Raw genomic sequence first — 20338 nt, 5'->3', positions numbered from 1 at the left:
GTTCATACACCAAGGGGTGGCGGGTTCACAATTCCTGGTCAAGGCACACACCTAGGTTGCGGGTTTGATCCCCGGTTGGGGCACAAAAAGGCTTGCAACCAATTGATGTTTCTTTCTCACATCAATGTTTCTCTCTCTTCCTTCCCCTCTCTCTAAAAATCAATTTAAAAAAACATATATCCTTGGGTAAGGATAAATAAATAAAAAGAGCTCTTACCATTAAAAGATTAATAGTAAAATATTTATCAATAATTTCAGGAATTTCCTTTAAAATAACTGGGGGGTGAGAAAGGGTATACATGAAATTAGACTGGCCATGTGTTGGTAACTGCTGAAGCTAAAGTAACAGGTTCATAAGGGTCCACTATACTATCCTCTCAACTTTTGCCTATGTTTGAAATTTTCCATAAATAAGTAAAAATAATATAAAAGAACTTTTTTAAAAGTACACCTCAGTTCTAATCAAAAGAGGGCATTAAAGAAAGAATGACAAAAACTTCCCCCCAAAATAGATGCAATGTTGAAAATTTAAGTTAAAACACATACTTACCACCTGGCTAATGTCATATCCCCACGGCAGGAAAAGAACCCCTGTGTTATACTTTTCCCAGTGGGACAGGATGAAAGAAAACAAAACCACCCACAGCAGCAGATACAGAACAAAAACACTGACACCAGACGACCCTCGTCCAAAGATGGAGTACACGGTCACAACAAAGTAAACACACGACCAACTATCCAGGCCGTGGTCAAAAAGCTCCCCCAAGGGAGTGCTGGAATTGGTTCTGCGCGCCTGCTTTCCATCCACACCATCTGCAACAAAACACATCACCACGGGAAAAGGTCAAATCCGTGTACTAATATGGAGACAGTCTTCTTCAATAAACTGGAGAAAACAAAACAAAACACATCAGCTTATCACAGGAATGTTAATTAACTAAAGTACAGCTACCAGCCAGTACTATAAAAATCTAACCTTTAATTCCTACAACTCAAAGGTTTCAGAAGTAAAATCGGTAATTTCTCTAAGTTTAATCTAAAAGTTAAAATGTTATATTACACTGAATGGTTCAATTTGAGATCTGAGGAAGACACATTCTAGTTGGACTCTGAAGTTCTCCAGATCTGCCTAACAACTGAATTGTTCCACTAGCCACAAATTCTAAAGCCCCCAGAAAACATTCAATAGTTACGCACTATATTTCATCTAACCGCTCCTTGCTCTAGGATCCAAAAACACTCCGTACTTCAGCTACAACATCTATTTCATCCTGGTTGCTATTACAGGCACTTCTTTACAGCTCAACCACCTCCACAATTTTAAGTGCTTTCAGAGTAAGTTTTGTACATAGTAAGCTGCAGTGAATGTAAGAATTTATTGAATCTATGCAATCTAGTCTCAATTTTGTAAAGATTATAAGAATCTTACAATGAAAAGATTGATAACATGAAAAAACATGATAATTAAAGACACAGTTATCACAACTCATAGAAGAGTATAGAAAAGGGACAGGTTCTCTTCAGGCTAAGGTGATCTAGAATGGCTTTGAAGACAAGGTGAAATCTGAGCGGGGACAAAAAGAATGAGTTGGATTTCAGTAGACGAGAGATAAAGGAGTATGTCATTTCAAGAGAAGGGAGTGCTATCAGCAAAAACACTGAGATGGAAAAGCACATGCCTGTTCAGAAAAAGCCAAGTAGTTTAGTCTGACTAGAAACTACTATGTGAAGAGGGTAGTGTACAGAGGATAAAAGGGAGGTTTAAAAGTTTTAGGGAGTGTGAAGAGCTACTGAAAATATCTGAGCAAGAGAGTAACAAGAGTGAAATCAATGAAGTGCTTCAGAAAGGTTCCCTGGCATCAGTGTGAATGACAAGCTGGGAGAGGAACACTACCAGTAAGCCAACACGGAGGTGGAATGCAGGGTAGATGAAAAGCTGGAGACAGGTGAGATATGAGGAAAGTGAAAATGACAGGGTAGCAAAAGATGAGGGGAGAGGCTGAAGGACAAGAAGGCCATCTCCAAAGTTCCCGGTCTGGGTAACAGTAAGTGTCAGTGTCCACAGAAACATGGAGGTCAGCAGCAGGAGCAAGACGATAGAAAAGACGCTGAGTGCAATCCAGAGGCTGAAACTGAAGTGTTATGGGGAAAGCCACACGGTAATTAAAGCAACTCAGCCCAGGGGTACTTACTCGTAACTCAGAAGACAAACAACAGCTACCTATAAACAAGGGAGTCATCGTAATAGTGCTAAGAATCAGGATTACCAGGGAAATTAGGAGAGAGAAAGTGAAGGGTAAAGTATAGTAGAACACCTTCATCTAGGGCAGAAACAGAGGAACCTGGGGAGGGAGTGAAGGGGGGAGGAGGGGGAAAAGAAGAGGGGGAGAGAGGAGAGGCGGGAGGGGGGTGGTAAAACCTAGCACCTAGTTAAAAAGGAAAAGTCTGAATTATAAAAAATTTCTCCCCAAAAGAAACAGTATTGTTATCTAAGTGCATTAGAATTAGGCTAATTGTAAAGATTCAGGTTTCAGGAATTAGAAATTCCTTATAATTACTGTGTTTCTTCCTCACCATAGTATTACCCCAGGGCCTAGCTCAGTTTGTGACAAAGAGGGCTTTCAAAAACACTGTTAAAGAAATATATAAAGGATGAATGCCAAACTCCTGCCCAAAGCCTGCAGATCTTTCTTATATAAGGTCTTTCTGCCCTTAAGCAGCTAAAATATTTCCTAAGACTTTTCTCATTACTTGCTGGCTTAATTTCCTATTTTCAGTGCAACTCCTATGCAGTTATAATAAATATTAAATCCATGAATTACATATTAGGTTTTGTGCATCTTCTTGCTGAACCCATTCTAGCTCCAAAGTACGCGGTCTACATATATTTCAGAGTGTTTTCTTTTTAAAAAAAGGTAATTCAGGGAATATTCCATATATTATGAAAAACCCCAGTAGGACGTAGAGCAGCACCTGGTGATGAAACACATTAATATTTCTGCAGCAAAATGTAAGAACAATCACACTAGTAGAATAAGTCAAGATTGAAAATTGCCTCATGTTAGTTCAAGATAGGTTTTGCAACAAATAGTTCACCTTAGGTCAGGACTTTTGCCAGAGCTGTGGACCTGAAACTGGTAGATGATACAGTATATCACAAGGCTCCTTATGAATGCTAAATGTTCCAACTCAGAGCCCACCGGCTACCTTCACCTTTTCCCTATTCCTCCTGTAGTCCTTGGCAACCAAATAGCAGAATTTTAAAACCTTCTCATCTTTAATAATGAATACACAAAAGCCTCTACCTAAATATGTAACTAAGCCTTTTCTAATTATTCTAGACTTCTTTCCCCAACTCTTGCAGCTCTGGTCATCCACCATGTCAGCATTTAATCATGGACCAGATTATACTGGTTTTATGAGTGGAAGTCATTTTTATCTGAGGAGATCTAAGCAACTTGAAGGCAGGGTCTGCTACTTCACATGCATTTAAAAACTATATATATACTGAGCACCCACTATGTTCTAAACACTGGGTACACAGTAGTGAACAAAACAAAGCACCACCCTCAAAAAATTTATATTTTGGAGCAGACAACAAACAGGTAGGTAAGTAAATGAGTAATAGGTCATATGATTTTAAGTGCTACGGAGAAAAATAAAGCAGGAAAGGATACAACGAGGATGCAGGACAAGCCATTCAGATAATCCAGTGAAAAGCATTCTTGGCAGAATGGACAGAATGGCCTAGTACAGTAGACCTCCCTGACCATTCCTTCCACCAAATAAGAACTGATCACTTCCTTATTTGTTCTCCCACTGGGCTCTATCTAGTGTCTCTCTCAGTACTCTGCAATTATTTGGTATGTCAGTATTGCTTCCCAAACTTAAGGCAAAAATAATGTCTTATTTCAATAACCTACCTAATATTTTTTGTAAAGAGCCAGATAGGAAATAGTTTAGACATTCTGGGCCATATGATCTCTGTTGGCAACGACTCGACTCTGCCTTTGTTGCAGGAAAGTAGCCATAGACAATATGTAAAGGAATGAGCACAGCTGTATTCCAATAAAAATTTACTTACAAAAGCAGGCAATAGGCCAGTTTGGCCCACAAGTGGTAGTCTGCCAACTCCTATCTTATTCTTTAAATCCCTACCAATGAATAACAATATTTTTCACAGAGAAACTAAAAAAGATATTTACTAAATTGGACAGGATATTAATAAGCCCTAGTTAAAATGAATTAAGCATAGGAGAAAACATTGAGTGGGCGGCTATCCTTACTGACAGATTCGCCAGCCGTTGATAAAGTATTTGCCAGTTTCTTACCTAGAGTGTAGGCTACGAAGTTGAGGATGCCCACCACGATCCACACCCAACCAGGTACATGCTTGTGACCTGGTGCTGCAAAGGAAAGCAACTCAGAGTTTAATACAGTCGTCTAAGCACAATCGTTCTTACCATAGCATATACTGCCAGAGAAAAACATTTCTACTTATTAAAAAGAAGTTACGATATTTTACAATATATTTTGAACACAGAAGTAGGTAAATATTAAAGTGTATCAGTAAACTCTGAAAGAAAACCAAACAAAGAAGGACTGTCTAACCCCTCACAAACAACAGGCATTTATTTTGAGCTTGAACCATAACTCAAGACTGGCTATTCATCTTCACTAAAACCTTATGTAGGATGAAAAACAATGTCTTTTGGAGTTTAAAAAATGCTTGTGTTTAATCAGACCCTCATTGTTTACATTTATATTACAAATACGTATTGAGCCTTCAACCTATACTCTCTTACTACAATTAATTAGCTAAACAAAAGACCTTTTGATTTGGGTATAGAGATTACCTCAACTGGATGATTCTGGCATCAGAATCACAATGAAATGTCTGGACCTCACCTTTTCCCCCTAAGATATAACAACTAGGAATCAGGAGGCCTGGGTTCTAGTCCTGGCTATGTAACCAATGAGTACTGTGACCTAAATATGTCATTAACCTCTCTTGTCTTCCATTTCCCAAATATACTGGACTAGATGGTTGATCTGCTCCTTCAAGTTCTATGATTTGGGAAAATATATATAATATTTACATGTTTTTAGTTCTCTTAATAACTAAATAAATATTCTTATTTAATTAGAGAAAATAATATTTCTAAGTTAGAAAGCAAAACTTTGAGGCTGTCCTGAGGATTAAAATACAAATTTTAAAAAAAACAGTATAAAAACCATGCTGAATGAAATTTAATCTTACTTATTCATATAGTACTTTATGATCTTCAATTACCATTTTATTACATGCACAGAAGCTATGGCTAAAAGTTTCAGTTGATAAAGTCAGGTGTATATATCCAGAATTTCTATGATAGCAAAACTCCTAAGTGCTTCAAACTCCAAATGTTCCTTCAGTGATTGTTAATTTCTCCAGGTTAGTCCACAAAAGTCTGCTGAACCCAGAACACAGATGAATTATAATATTGGAAAATATATTCTCTAACTTAGAATGCAAAAAATACTTATCTACTTTCATCTTCCTATTCCTCTCAACTCCAACAACTGAGTGAATGACAGAAATAAACCCTGTCTCCCACTATCCACCCCCATCCCAAATGCACTCCAGGTTCACTCCTACTGCTGGGGCAGAAGCTGGGTGTGGAAGGCAGTCAAGACAGGAATAGGTGTGAAAGAAGATACTGGAGTCCCAGGAGGGAACAGGCTGAAAACTGCCTCCCCAAAAGTGATTTCTCCTGTTTTCCCCAATAAGGATCCAGACTTTTGTCAAAAAATACTTAAAGGTCTAAGAACCATTTTTAGAGGAAACTGGGAATTATTAGAAGGATACTGAGCAGAGGGAAAGAGAAAACAAGATTTTTCTCCCATAACTAGAAGAAAGGAGGGGGTATTTCTGGAATTGGTAGGTAGGCTGAGCTCTACCTTATATTCATTTTTAGGTAGTTTTGTAGTCCTTTTCTTTCATTTTCTTATAAATCTAGTTATTCTTTACCAAAACCTTATGCTTTTGGACAGCCTATCTAAATTAAATAGCCAAATTGGTTTCTAGAACTTAATAGAAATATACATACAGATTGTGAAAACACAGCTTTTAAACCCAATTCTGACATTTTATATACCCTTATAATACCTAAAACTTTTCAGAAACATAAGCATCTTAATAAAACCAGAAAATAACCATATCATTTTTCTCTATTTAGATATTTTAAATTTTATATTAAAAGTAGTAATCTTACCTGAAGCATAAAAGTCAGGATCGAAGTATGCCAAGAGTAGGAAATTGAATACGACCAGCAGAAAGCCAGAAAAGGTTATCAGATTTGGAGCCAGCCACGTAGGAAACACCTGTGTTTTTTTCAAAATAATTACAATATAATTAAAGTAGAGGAATATCTCTGTTCACACACAGCACAACATGTAAATTTAAGTTAGAGTAAAAGCTATAATTTAAAACATCATACGGAAGAGTTATTTATATTAAAATGTGAACTATAATCTCCAGTTGATAGAAAAGAGCACTTCTTTCTATTCTGTTTTAAATAATTCTATGATCAACAAACATTACATTTATTTTTTAAAATTTTACAAAATTATAAATTCCAGAGTATAAACTGAGATTTCAACAATGAGATAAATGGAAAGGCATGGGAAAGGAAATGGGGGGGGGGGGGCAGTTTCTCTAGATATCTTATTAAACTGACCGTTGCATCTATAACACTCCATAGAACAGTTTAAAATCTAAAACTTATTAAAACATAAGTGCATGCCTATTCATCATCTTACCTTTACTATAGTGTTCCAAAATGGATGCATGACATACAGAGAGAGTGGATTGGTATCCACAGCACTGTACTGTTAAGAAATGAGAGAAAATATTCAGAGTTAATCTTTACACACTAGCAAACAGAACAGTTTCTTAATTGAAAACAGTAGTACAAAAGTAACTTGGAGAATACATCTATTTACATGATGTCATCATCTGAATAATGAAACTAGAGGAGCAATATAAATGAGACTAAAACTGTCAACCACAGCCAGATTTTTTTTTACTCTCGACCTGTATATAATATTATTATGTTTCAGTAGAGACATCTGTATTGCTTGCAAGTTCTCACTTACTATACAGGATCAGTAACATGCAAAGTGCAAGCATTCAAACATAACCACACACCTTCTTAACCTTCATCCCTCTCAACTTAGGGGAAGCTAATTGTCCGACCACTTGATACCATTACTAGTACACTTACTATCTGTGTGACCTTGGGCAAGTTACTTAACCTGTCCTCCATAGTTTCTTCACCTGTAAGATGGGGATGATAGCCTTTACATCAAAAGATTGCTATAAGGATTAGATAAGCTAACAATACACATGAAGCACTTATAGCACCGGGCCACAGTAAGTGTTATGTAAGTATCAGGTATTATTACTAAATGTGCTTTGAGCACCAAAGGAATAACAGTTCCCTTTACAGCAGGAAAATGGATTGCACAAGTAAGCAAAGGAAGATAACAGGTTAGGGTTCTCTGGTGATCAAGTCTATTCCCCAATTACTGAGCTATTTAGTGAAAAATTCAAAGGAAATTTTAACAAATTTCTGTATATAAATATGTAAAACTTTAAGAGTGATATTGATGACTTATTCATCAGACACACACATGAGAGTACCTGGCGTATAGAAAGCACTTCACTGGGTGTGGGGAAGAAGGGATACAAAATTGGTAAGGGACAGTTCCCACCGTCAAGAAGTAGGAATACTGCCAGGCCGCGCATGGCTCAGCAGTTGGGCGTAGACCTAGGATCCAGAAGATCGAGGTTCAATTCCCGGTCAGAGCACATGCCTGGGTTGCAGGCTTGACCCCCAGTGGGGGCGTGCAGGAGGCAGCCGATCAATGACTCTCTCATCATTAATGTTTCTCCCTTCCTCTCTCTCTGAAATCAATAAAGATATATTTTTAAAATAAATAAATGTTTTTTAAATTAATTAACTAAACAGTGCCATATTAGTCTAACATTTGGAAAAAGTTTGTGTTTTGTACCTATGTTTATTTAGTACATATATAAAGTAAGTAGTAAGCATATGAGTATCTAATTTTTTTAAAATCATAATTAAAAATCAAAATTTCTTTCTGAATGTTTTATGAATATACAGGAAATATTTCCTCACCAGTGTTTCAAGACTTAAAAGTATGATAGGACAAAAAAGTAAATAGAAACATTTTTAAATACTGCAAGCACAGAGTCAAATGTTTATTCAACAGACTGCACATCTGAGCATCTCCCTTCTCCAACCCATTCTACCTGAAATGGGATAATGCAGACAAAGACCTGCGATAAACAGTGGGAAGAAAGTGGTGATAGAGAACCTGCTTGGCCTCTGCTGGCCAGTTAGAAGCTATGCGGCGGCATCCAGACTCTCAGCAGGAGCTACTTCACCAAGTACTATACTGCTCTTACCAAAATTAACCTTTACTTGCATGGTTCTCTACAGTCTACAAAGCTTTTCCACATAATAGATACCACTACATCTGAACTTCTGCAGAATGAAGGAGTTCTCAACTGACACGATGCCTGGATTTAGGTGTTCAGACCTGAGGACATGGAACAAATATGAACCCTTTTGTAAGAAGTCCAAATCAGAAGAATAGCTAATCACACAGATAGCTAAAGCGATACACAAAGTACAATGCTCTTAATTCAAATGTTTGCTGAATGAGTCTCATTCAGCAGCTTTCCATAATTTGACTTAGATCTAAAAGAAGGTCCTTAACCAACGGTATTTTGATTTTAAAAGCTCCTCTTTTAAATTCTGAAGTTTTAATACTAAATCTCTATTTCAGAAGACCAGTAGAAGTATGAAAAGAATGTAAGAACTAAATACAAGGTCAGTTTTCCTAAATGGATCTTTTACATTTAATGGTAAACTGATGAGCTCAAGTATAACAGGAAAGATTAAGATGAGATTACAAAAGACAGCAAGCAATAAGCCTAAAGAACACTGTTTTAGCCTTACACACCTGAACACTTTTTAAGGTCACTTATCACTTGGTATAAACAAAGAAACTTGAAACCTTCTTGGGAATCATTGGAGGAAAGAATGATTCCAACCTTCCACAAGCGTGAAAAAAACAAGTAAAATATAAGCTTTTAAAGGTGTTAAACTAGATTTAGGTTATTTGGTAACGCTTGCTCAATCTACCTTATTTTCCACTGGGATGATGCTTTGCCCTACACCAGAATACCTGACCAGGAGGATATTCGCTTTGAAGGCCTACTGTGACTTGCTTGGCTCTGCAATCTGCTGGCCCAGACTAAGCTAGTGCCTTGGAAAAATGCTTGAGGACCGCAGCCTGAGTTTGAGAGAATCGTTCCAAGGCAGAATCTCAGAGCCTTAAGTTAAGCAGACAAGGGTCTAGTTTTTCGTCCAAACATCAGTCCTTCAAATATTTAAAAACAGCTTTCCCTGTCACATGTAAATCTCTTCACCTGGTAAACATCCCATGTTCCCTTTGCGGCTCTTTTGCCATGGTTTCAATCTCCTTCATCAGAAGGTGTAGTTCCCCCGACCAAAGGTTAAAAAGCATTTTCTGTAAAGGGCCAGGTAATAAATACTGTAGGCTTTGCAGGCCGTATGGTCTCTGTAACATACAGTCAACACTGCCACAGAAGCAGGAAAACAGTCACAGAAAATATGTAAACAAATGAGCATGGCTATGTTTAAACAAAATTTTATTCACAAAACACATGGCCTGGGAGTTTTAGTTTGACAACCTGTGCTCCAGACAACCCAATTGTTAAACCAACACAAAGGTGTGACCCAGGGCAAAAGGAGCATTTTAAGTGGTGCACTGAGTAGAACAAGAACATGACTGTAAGGCCCTTCTTTCTCGATAATTTATATCCCTGACTAAATGCAAGGCACTGTGCTGGAACACTCTACTATGATGTGAAAACACTATATCTATACTTAAAATGAAAAAAAAGGACAGAATGTAAAAGTTTCTTAAAGTGCTTATTAATACAAGACTTTAATAACTACACCCACAGAGAGCATGACTCAGTGGGCACTGAGATCCCATGTCACTGAATATCGTTACTTATATCTGCTAAGAAGTCAGAGAGAAAATGGTGGTGAGAAGACTGGAGAAGAGCTGGAACAATGAGGCAAGAACAAACAAGTCATGAGGACAAGCAGGTTTCCTTGCCAGGCTTAATTTATAATCTCTTACAAAAGATGATAAGATAAAAGGAGGAGGAGTTCAGTGAAGGAACCTGAAATCCTTGCTGAGAAATCTAGATACTAGACTTGATAAACACATGCAAGGTACTGTGGATTCTTAAACAGGAGAGTGGTATTTGAGAAAATTTACTTACTCTGCTTGTTTTACTATTTATTATACATGATTAAATAGAGGAAGAAATCTGTAAAGTCAAAGACTATCTGTGGGACCCAAGCTAGACACAGACTCCTCAGTTACTCTTTCCATCTGTCCATTAAGTTGCCACCCTTAACTAACTTTCCTAAAATATACTTCCTCTTGGTATTACTTCTGAGGTGTGGGTACGTGCATATATGTTATATGCTATGTCCACAAGCAGGGAAGCACAAATGTCGAGTGTTATTTTTTATTTACTTAATACTATATGCCAGGACTTTATAAATATTAACTCATTCAGTTTTGATAATGATCCTGTGAGGTAGGTACTACTCCATTTCACAGATGAGGAAACCTGGTTTAGAGAGACTGTTACCTGCTCAAGATCACACAGCTAGTGGTACCTGGGTTCTTTCTAACCTTAGTCCCAAAGCTAAATGTTTAATCAAAAAGCTTTTATCTCAATCACAGCTAATAGCAAATGAGATGTTCTCAACACTCAACTAAATGTAAGACTAGTACATACAAGCCCACTCGCCTCTACTAATTTAAAACCGGGGAAAGAGAAATCAAAATCAGTTCTCTGTCACTGTACATTTGCCCCATCTGCAAACATTAGACATAAATTCAATTAAGCATGACATTGAAATTCTTTATTCTAATGTTTATGTATCTTATACGAAACACCCAGAAACTACAAGGCAGAATTTATATTTCATTCTTAGATTTGAGAGGCAGCATAGCATGAAGACCATGGACTCAGGACCCCGACTGCCTGAGTTCAAATCTCAGCCATGGGAACCTTCAACAAGTTACTTACTCTCTGTGCTTCAGTAAAATGGGGAAAGTGATAGCACCTCTACCTCACAACGCACTTTGGGTATTAAATGAGATAACAGATGTAAATTTTTAAAGCTTGGAATATAGTAAATGTTATGTGTTTGCTATCATCACCATTATTATTATTCAGTATTGTCAATCCTATTGCTCTTGCCATTGCAACTTTCCTTCATAGGCTAAGCAGGCCCGGCCTGGCCCCTCATACCCACCACTTCCTGTGCCTCTCACTTGCTGTGGTCTTCCCGGTCTCTATGCCTTAGTTCCCATCAGTCACTCTGATTGGAACATCTTTCCCCAACCTCCCGTATGCACTGGACAAATTCTTTTTCAGCAAAGAAGTTCTTAACATTTAAGCATTACAGCAGTTAGGAAAACAAGCCACTGTCAGTGAAATGATATTTCAGAAAATAGTAAAAGAACAAATTCAAGATGTTCCCTCCAATTAGCACCTAAAAATGTAGTAACCTTCTTCCTACCATTTAATCTCTCTCCCTCTCTCTGTGCAAAAGTTTCCCATCCAGCCTTCTTTCACTCCTTCTGAAAGACTCTTCTGTCTCTGCCAACTGCAGAAATAATTCTATGAGACATTTGTAAATCTATATCTAGGACCACAAAAAAGGCTTTTCAAGCCTTACTACTAATGTACTTATAGGCGGGAGAGGCCACTTCCTCAAATCTATTCAAATCAACTGAGGCACACCTAAAGAGAAGTTACACTTGAATTAACTATAACATGTCTAGGTATATGCCACATGCCATGTCATGATGAACATATGACACTGCAGTTAGCCTGCAATCGTCGTAAGTGAAACTCAAAAGATCATGAATTTCTCCTCTTTCTACTGTGGCTCAGGAGCAGGAGGAAAGTGTTCTAATCTTTCAAATCATTACAGAAATATTCCTCTACTGGAGGGCAATTTATCCACACATGATATTCATTTAGAACGTGAAGGTTTTTTGGTTTTAATTCGAAGTCCACAAACGACACCTTCCTGGCCCTGTCTAAGAGAAGCGCCTCAAGCAAAAGATTATCCTGCAGATTCAGCATCATTTATCATTTAAATTATAATCATTGCTTCTTTAAGATCAAACTCTCATGAGTCTGATTGCTCAGGAGATATTAATAACACCTCCAAAATGGGCTATCAAGAGAATTAAATTTTTGACTCAACAATGTTAGGTGCTATTGTTACCAAGAGTACCTTTTCGGAGTTAATGCTTTATGAAATCTTTACCTCAGTGACTGCCACCTCTATCCAAAAGTCATCCCACCAGAACCTGAGTCATCCCAGACTCCTCCCCATTTTTCATCCCCTGGCCCCCACACCACCACCTCCAGCTAGTCAGTCACCATGTTCTGTGAACTTACAATCTTAAATCAAGGATCACAAACTCAAATGTCCATAGAGATCAGGTTGGTAAACTGAACAAAAGACCTGCAGGAGCATATGGACTAACAAACTGGAGAACAAATGCCCCTTTTAAAGAAGGTAAACACTAGTCAGCCTCAGAGGATTCCTGTCAAGAAGTTCAGGGCCAATGTCCAACATTCTGGCTTATCAAGAGAAACGTAGATGTGGGTCAAATCACACATACCCGCTGCGCCAAACAGTGGGCGGGTAAACCAGCTGTGACCTCCATCTTTAGAATCCCCAACTCCTTTTTGATGCCCATTGCTCAGATTCGGGCCTTCCTCATGTCTTACCCAGTTGTATGCAGGAGCATCCTAAGAGGTCTGTCTCCAGATTACCCTGACCCCACCACCATGCATCCATTTTTTACAAGCTGCCAGGGTGAGCTTCCTAATATTAAAATCTGATCCTGTTCAAAATTCTTAAGTGGCTCCCTAAAAATTACAGCACTACAATGTACCCGAGAACCACCTGAGGTGTCTGTTTGACATAGATAATGGCAATCTAGGTAGTTTGAATTTCCCAAAGTGGGCCTAGGAATCTGCTATTAAGAACACTTTCCCCACGGGATTCTGATGCCGATAGTCCTTGGACCACAGAAACGCTGATCTATAAGGTAAAATCCAGATTACATCAAATCGTCCTCCTCTGACAGCACTCACCTCCCTCTCCAGTCGCACCTCCTGCCACTCCACCATTATGCCTAAACATCTACCTTCCTGTGGTTCCCAGAAAATATTCTCTCAGGCCTCTACCCTTTTGCACCCATTGCTGTATTGTCCTGTGATGCCTCTTCTCCCCTCGTCACCTGATATTACTGGGGCCTACTCAGGCTTCATCTTTCCAGGCTGAGCTGTGCTGCCCTCCATCCCTTCTCTGAAGCCTTTCTCAGCTCCAACCCTCACTCACAGGAGCTGCTTCCTTTTCCTTTCCCATAGCACCCTGAACGAACCTAACTTCGTTTATTAACTATTTTTAACTATTTACTTGTCTATATGCCACCAAGCTGGGTCCCTTGAAGGCTGGAATTTTAGCCTAGCTTAATTTTCACCACCCCAATGCTCTGCCTAACACAGAATGAGCCTTCAATATATGCTTATTTATTTTTATTTCTTTTTTTAAATCCTCACCCAAGGATATTTTTCCCATTGCTTTCCAGATAGAGTGGAAGGGGGAAGGGGGGACAGAGAGAGGGAGGGAGGGGGAGGGAGGGAGGGAGAGGGGGAGAGAGGGAGAGAGAGAGAGAGAAAGAGAGAGAGAGACATCCATGTAAGAGAGACACAGAGACACATCGATTGGTTGCCTCCCATTCGTGCACCGGTTGGGGACAGGGATCTAGCCTGCAACTGAGGTACGTGCCCTTGGAAGGATTTGAACCTGGGACCCTTCAGTCCACAGGCCGACGCTCTAACCACAGAACCCAAACCACTTAGAGCAATAAATGTTTACTGAATGAAAAAAAATTAAATTATATGAACCAGTAAGCAGGAAGGCCAGATTCTAGTTCTTTAGCATTACCATTGAAATGCAGTCTCTCTTTACAACCTTAACTGTAATAATAATTAATTCACAATGATCATCATTCCTATAATCAGGTTGTTATTGACAGCCAAGTTAATTAATTACCATAATAGCAGAAAAAACTCACCACATTATATTCCTGAAACCAAACAAGATATCTCACAGAACACTTCCTCTCTGAAGCAAAATGATACAATTTGAAGGGAAAAAATGATACAACTTGAAACTAGCTGCTACACTATCAATTAAAACTATGCCTTCCCTAGATTAGGTAAATCACAGTAAAAGTTTCTCCCTTAGATAAGTGGGAAAAACCTTCAACCACATCACCTGTCCAAAAAATAGGGAGAGGAGAGGAATGTCAGTTGTATTTCAGCTCCAGGCCCAGAAAAGCAGCAAAACCAGACAAGTCGTGACTTGGATGCCTCAGGACCAGCTGCACTGACTAATGAGCCCTGGTGCTGACCAATCAGTGGAGACCAAGACCCCAAAAGAACACACTAGTAAAGCTGATGAATATTCTATTGAGGCCCTCCCCTGAGACCTCCCCTAAGATTTCCACCTGCAAGAGAGAGAAACACACTCAGGATGAAGGACCCACTATGGCTCTCCCCCAGTGGAGCATGCCCCCGCCATTCCCTTTCCCTTCTTCCCTCTAAGGGACCCCAGCGAGACTTGCAACCAAGGGAGCAATGGGCAGCTAACCCCTGAACCTGTCTCCAAGGCCCCCTTTTCTCTGACTTCTCAAAGCAGCCCAGCCTAGGCTCTCCTACTGCTTCTTCTACGCCCTTCTTTGTTTCACTGTCCTAAGTATATTTTTGCTGCAGCCAATAAATTCTTGCTGCTTTTCTGCACTTTGTCTTTTGACTGAACTCTTTCCTTCAGGAAGTCAAAGAACCAAGGTCTTGTCTCCCCAGTAACACCCTGACATCTTCACATTCAAAATACAAAAGTCTCCTTCCAATATACAGGAGATGCACAGCTCCCTTTTACCACACTTCCAAAATGGTTTCCATTCTTTTACACTTTCATTTCTTCAGTAAATATGTTGAGAGCCTAATCTGTTCATGTGCTAGAACTTGGTCACGTTGAACGAGACAGCTATAGGCCCTGCCCTCCCCAAGCTCATCATATCCTAAAAGAGAAGGCAGACACTAATTCAACTGCTTAATAAATCTGTGGTAACACAACAGAGAACAGTGTTAAGAGTATATAACACAGAATCCATCCATGCTTTCTTCTGTACTGAATGTCAGTTGTCTTACAGTCCCTTGTCCCAGAAACCTAATGACCACCCTATGTGTGCACACCTTTCTGCAGTTATTCTGAATAACTGTCAGGTTTCCAACTGTAGCTCTCAGATGTACCTCAAATTAAACTAGTTTAAAAGTAATTTTTCCACCAGCTGCTTTTATCGTAGCTGTTTTAATTCAGTAAGCACTCATCAACGACTTACTATCAAAGACCACACAATGGGAATGTATGATCTTCAAAAAGGAAAAGGTCTCTATGTGCCATTCACATTCCAGTAAAAGTGGCCACAGATTTTTCCTTTGGACATCTCTGGATTCATACTTTTTAATATGTACACAGTACTGAGTCAAGAACTCTCCACTAGAAGAAATAAATTTGTGCCCTCCCACTTTTTAAAAAAGAAGCCTCATTATACATCATAACTAAAATAACATGAACAAACTACATTTTAGTAAACATTGGATGCTTGCTTTAATTGACCTTTGTTTTCCAGGATGATAGGAAATTTGCCATCAGACACAGGAAGTGAGTCAGATAATAGAGGGGGAGGGGAGTGAAATGGGAACAGAAAAGCACACTAAAATTTTCTGTAAATTAGGACCCCCTACCTAGTTGAAAATATCAATCTAAAGAAGACTACTTGTAAGAAAAAGTAGAGTCCCTATTACAGGTACTGATGCAAATGAAACAGCTATCCTATGGGCATTTACCCAGAAAGACAGATCCTAATGAAGAAAAAGTTTTATATGTCAATATTTACAGTGCAAAACAGGTAACAGAAAGGGAGTAGAGCTTAAGGCAAAACAGGAAGTTATCTGGGTTAATAACCTCGTCTAATGAAAGTTGTAAAGCCCTGGCCTGGGTTACCAAGGCTCTGGAACTTCTTCCCACTTAAGTCAAGTCAGCAGCACCTCAGTTCAAAATGGTATGGCACAACACTGCTTGAAAGCAGAGGAATATACCATGAGACCTAAGGTCTCTCAGTTTTTCCAATCTCAGTTAGATACAACTGGACTTTTTACAGCCAATAAATTCTTGACTGTAATGAATTTATTACAGCTATTCATTCATTCTACAAATGTTTATTGGGTGCCTAGTAAGCACAGTGGCACAGTGCTCAGGACATGGTGGTCCTTAATTAAGACAAGCCCAACCACTTGGGCATTACACCCCAATGGGGACACACACTAAAGAACTAATTCCATAAAGAAGCAGAGGGTACAATGAGAGCACAGTTAAGGGGAAAGCAATAGTCAGGGAATGCTTCTCTGGGGACCTAACATTTAAGATATGAAGATGAACATAAATGGGGAAGGAGGCTACATTCCTGGCAGACATAACAACATTGAAGATCTGGAAAAAAGGAGGGGTGTGGCTACTAAAGCTGGGAAGGGCAGACAGTGAGTGGCAGGACCTGAAGCTGGACACACACTAGGACCAGATTGTTCAGAACCATGGAGATCAATGTTATGAATTTTTGGACTTCGTTCTAAGAGTAAAGGGATGATAGTGCAGGGTTTTAAGCAAAGAGGTGCGTGACCAGATGCTTAACTTTTTTTTTAAGATCATTATGAAACAGAAAAAGGATTGGAAGGGCAAAAGTGAATGTAGGTGAGCAATAAAATAAAAAAAAAGTAGTATTGGATTATAACCGAAAGTATAAAATAAATATCCATGAACTCACACTAATATAAATAACTGAATAAATAAACATGCATTGGGAAGTAAAGACAAATCTTCCATGCACAATTCCAAATAAACTATGTGTACAGTCTGCTCTCAAGGTGGCAGAGCAGAACTCTCCATTCCATAAGTGTGGGCAGTGCACAGTGACTTCCTTCCAAAGACAATAACTTTACGATAAGAAACCTAACAAACACTACCTCAGCTAGGTGATCAAAGAGAGCATCAACTGTGATAAGTCATGTGAATAGTATGTACTCTTTTTTTTAATTTATTTATTTTAGAGAGAGAGAAAGGGAGAGAGGAAAAAGGGCCAGGCGGGGGGAGAACCCCGGATTTGTTGTCCCACTTATTTATGCATTCACTGGTTGATTCTTGCATGTGCATTGCCCAGGAATTGAACCCCCAACCTTGGCATACAGGCAACCAATTGAGCTAACCAGCTAGGGCCGACAGCATGTACTCTTCATATGATACAATGAGACTGGCACTTCACCTCTGTAGCCTTCCTCCCAAAAACCCACAACCCTCCTCTGCTCCTGAGAAAAACATCAGACACATCCCAACTGAGGGACATTCTGCAAAACACCTGACCCGGCGGCTCAAAACTATCAAGGTTATCAAAAACAAAAGACTGAGAAATTGTCACAGCGAAGAGGAACCTCAGGAGACAAGGCACCTAAATGTAATGTGGTGTCCTGATGAGAGCCTAGACCAGGAAAAAACTAAGGAAATCTGAATAAAGGATGGACTTCAGTTAATTACGTATAAATATTGGTTTATTAATTGTGACAAATGTGCCATACTAATGTCAGATGTTGATAACAGGGGAAACTGGGTGCGGGATATATGGGACCTCTGTACTATCTCCACAATTTTTCTGAAAATCTATAGTAAAATATTCTGAAACTCTTTTAGAATAAAAACATCGCTTACAGTGTTTGTGGTGAGTGTGGCGATGGAAGCAGTCTTCTAGGTTAGGCTAAAAAGGACAGAACATGCAGCCTGTGGTGATTCACCGGCTGGTGGGTGGGGTAGAGGACTCCGGATGGAGGGTTACCACCCAGATTTCACGCTTGGGCAGCAAGACGGGTAGAGGAAGTTACTCACTGGCAGGGGAGCACTGACGATGAACCCGATGTGGAGGGAAATTTAAGCCTTCACTGAAGGCCCGTTATGTGCCAGGAGCCTCTCAAATTCTTATAATCTTTTGCACGGTGGACACTATTATTTGGCCCACAGCCAAATAAAGAAACGAGGTTTGGGTATCAGGTTGGGCGTCAGGTTCCCGTGTACTCCAAAGGCCCGCGCTCTTTCCACTCCCTAGCTGGGTCCCGCGTGCACTCGCCGCGCGCGGCCGCCCGGGCGCCCAGCTCCTGCAGGCGCAGCCTCGGGGCCGGCGGCCGCGGCGCGAGCGCAGCGGCGCGAGGGCCCCACGGTCACTCCCTCCCCGGGCCTCGGCTGCCCAAGGACCACCTCCGCCTCTGAAGTTGCATAGAGGAGATGCGGGGAGAAGCTTCATGAAAATGAAGACAACTAAGGCTCCATAGCTGGGAACTGCATCACCTCTCGGGGGGGCTAAAACATAACAACGATGAAGGAAAGAAGCGAAGGGAATTCTCTCGCTCTAGTGTCGTCGAGCGGTCCCCGAAGGAAAGGGCGATCCCCGGGAGGGTGCCGAGTCGGGGCGGCGAGCCTAGGGTGTTCCCACGCACCCCGACCCCAAAGCCCCAAGCTCGGCAGGACCCCGGAGAAACGCCCGCCAACCCGCCCTGGGCCATGCGGCACAAGGTGACACGGACCGTGCCAGCTCCTCAGCCGCCTGGAGAGGCAGGGCGAGGAGGAACCGGGGTGTCCGCGGGGCCCGCGCTACCTTGTACTTATCAAAGCCAGCCAGTTGCTCCGGGCTCACGTATTCGTAACCAGCCATGGCGACCCGAACACCCAGCGGCCACCCCGCAGCGACGCTCCAGGACGAGGCGCGGAAGCACCAGCCCCAGCTAGGCAAGGATGGGCAGAGCCCGGCTGGTAATATTGGTAAAAAGAGCCGAGCTCCGCCCCCCACGCATGCGTACCCGCCTCGGCCACTCGGGCACCTCCCGGCGCGCAAGCGCAGTCCTCACTTCTCCCCGCCCCCGGAGGGAGGATCCCTAGTCAGCTCACGCGGTCCGCCCCTAACGCTGTCTCTGTCCAATCAGCGTGAAGAGAGCGACGCTAAGTCCCGCCTTCCAGATCTCCTCGTCGCTTCATTCGCTAGCGTCAAAATTGGTGAGCTGAGGTAAGGAGAGAGGGGAGGTGAAAGGTCAGTTTCCCGAGGGGCTTTGCCCCTCGCCCCGGGTGAAAGGAGGTGGTGGTGGCTCGCCGGCCTGCGTGGCGATTTAGGCTGCCCTGTTTATCGTGGGGCAGAGGGGTCGCCTGCGAACTGGATCTGCAGTGTCTCAGGGGAAAGGGCTTTGTTCCCTCAAGCTCTGAAAGAGAGGAAAGGACCCGTGCCCGGCCCGCGCCCCGCTCCTGGCACGGGGCGGGCGCTGCCAAGGGAAGCGGTGGCGACGCGGGTGAGAGGCTCCGTGCGGCGGTCCCCCCCCCGGGGGTCGGCGTCGTGAACCTGGGGCGCCTCCCCGCTCTGCTCCATCCCAGCCTGCACGTGGAGGTAGCTAGTGTCTGCCTCCGACCAGATAAGAGTCTCTGGGTCCTTAAACACGCTTGAAAGAAGTGTGTTTACATAACTGGAGCCAGTTAACTGCAGAAAGAAAACTTAGATCGATGGGTAGCGTATCAATCTAATAATAAAACTGAATGATAGTAATACGATCAAAAGTTACAGTACCTCACCCACAGAACACACAAAGCGGACCATAAATTCACCACAGGCTCATGGATATCAACGAGAGCTAAGTTCCTCTGACAGCTCATCAACAGTAGTGTGAGGAGGTAAGAAATGTCTAAACCTGTAGAGAACTTCCGTGAGTTTACTTGAGTCAAACTGATGACAACTGGCTGGAAGCCAAGCCTCAGTGGGTTGAGAAAAGCCCTGGCGAGGGGCAGGTTTGTAACTTAGCATATGCATGAGAATCAGGAGGCCGCTGGGGGTGGGCTGAGGGGGGGGAGCAAAGTGGGGAAATCCCTGGGACTGGATAAAAAGCAGAGTGGAGAGACACATACAGCATATCTAGATGGCATTTGGGGCACAGGAAAACAGGGGTTCTGTGATCTCTTGGTCTGTGCAGTGGGTGTGC

General features: G+C 41.3%; 1 protein-coding gene across 2 annotated transcripts in view; it reads right to left on the bottom strand.

The window, feature by feature from the left end:
- The window catches only part of SELENOI (selenoprotein I), a 40516-nt gene extending 21410 nt beyond the window's left edge, over positions 1-19106 (bottom strand). Inside the window, exons 1-5 of one of the 2 annotated variants that reach the window (XM_087823411.1) lie at positions 18976-19106; positions 6802-6870; positions 6255-6363; positions 4332-4406; positions 551-813 (exon numbers count right to left, since the gene is read on the bottom strand). In XM_087823411.1, coding sequence (XP_087679537.1) covers positions 551-813; positions 4332-4406; positions 6255-6363; positions 6802-6870; positions 18976-19032 — 573 coding nt within the window. In that variant the 5' untranslated portion in view covers positions 19033-19106. The remainder of the gene's footprint in view (positions 1-550; positions 814-4331; positions 4407-6254; positions 6364-6801; positions 6871-18975) is intronic. The other variant, XM_016209263.2, reaches the window with a different exon arrangement.
- Positions 19107-20338: the final 1232 nt, after the last annotated feature.

Source organism: Miniopterus natalensis, chromosome 13 (assembly GCF_054644295.1).
Source record: "Miniopterus natalensis isolate mMinNat1 chromosome 13, mMinNat1.hap1, whole genome shotgun sequence".
NCBI classification, from domain to species: Eukaryota; Metazoa; Chordata; class Mammalia; order Chiroptera; family Miniopteridae; genus Miniopterus; species Miniopterus natalensis.
Note: the sequence above shows the minus strand (reverse complement) of the source record. Positions and strands in the feature narration are given on the sequence as shown.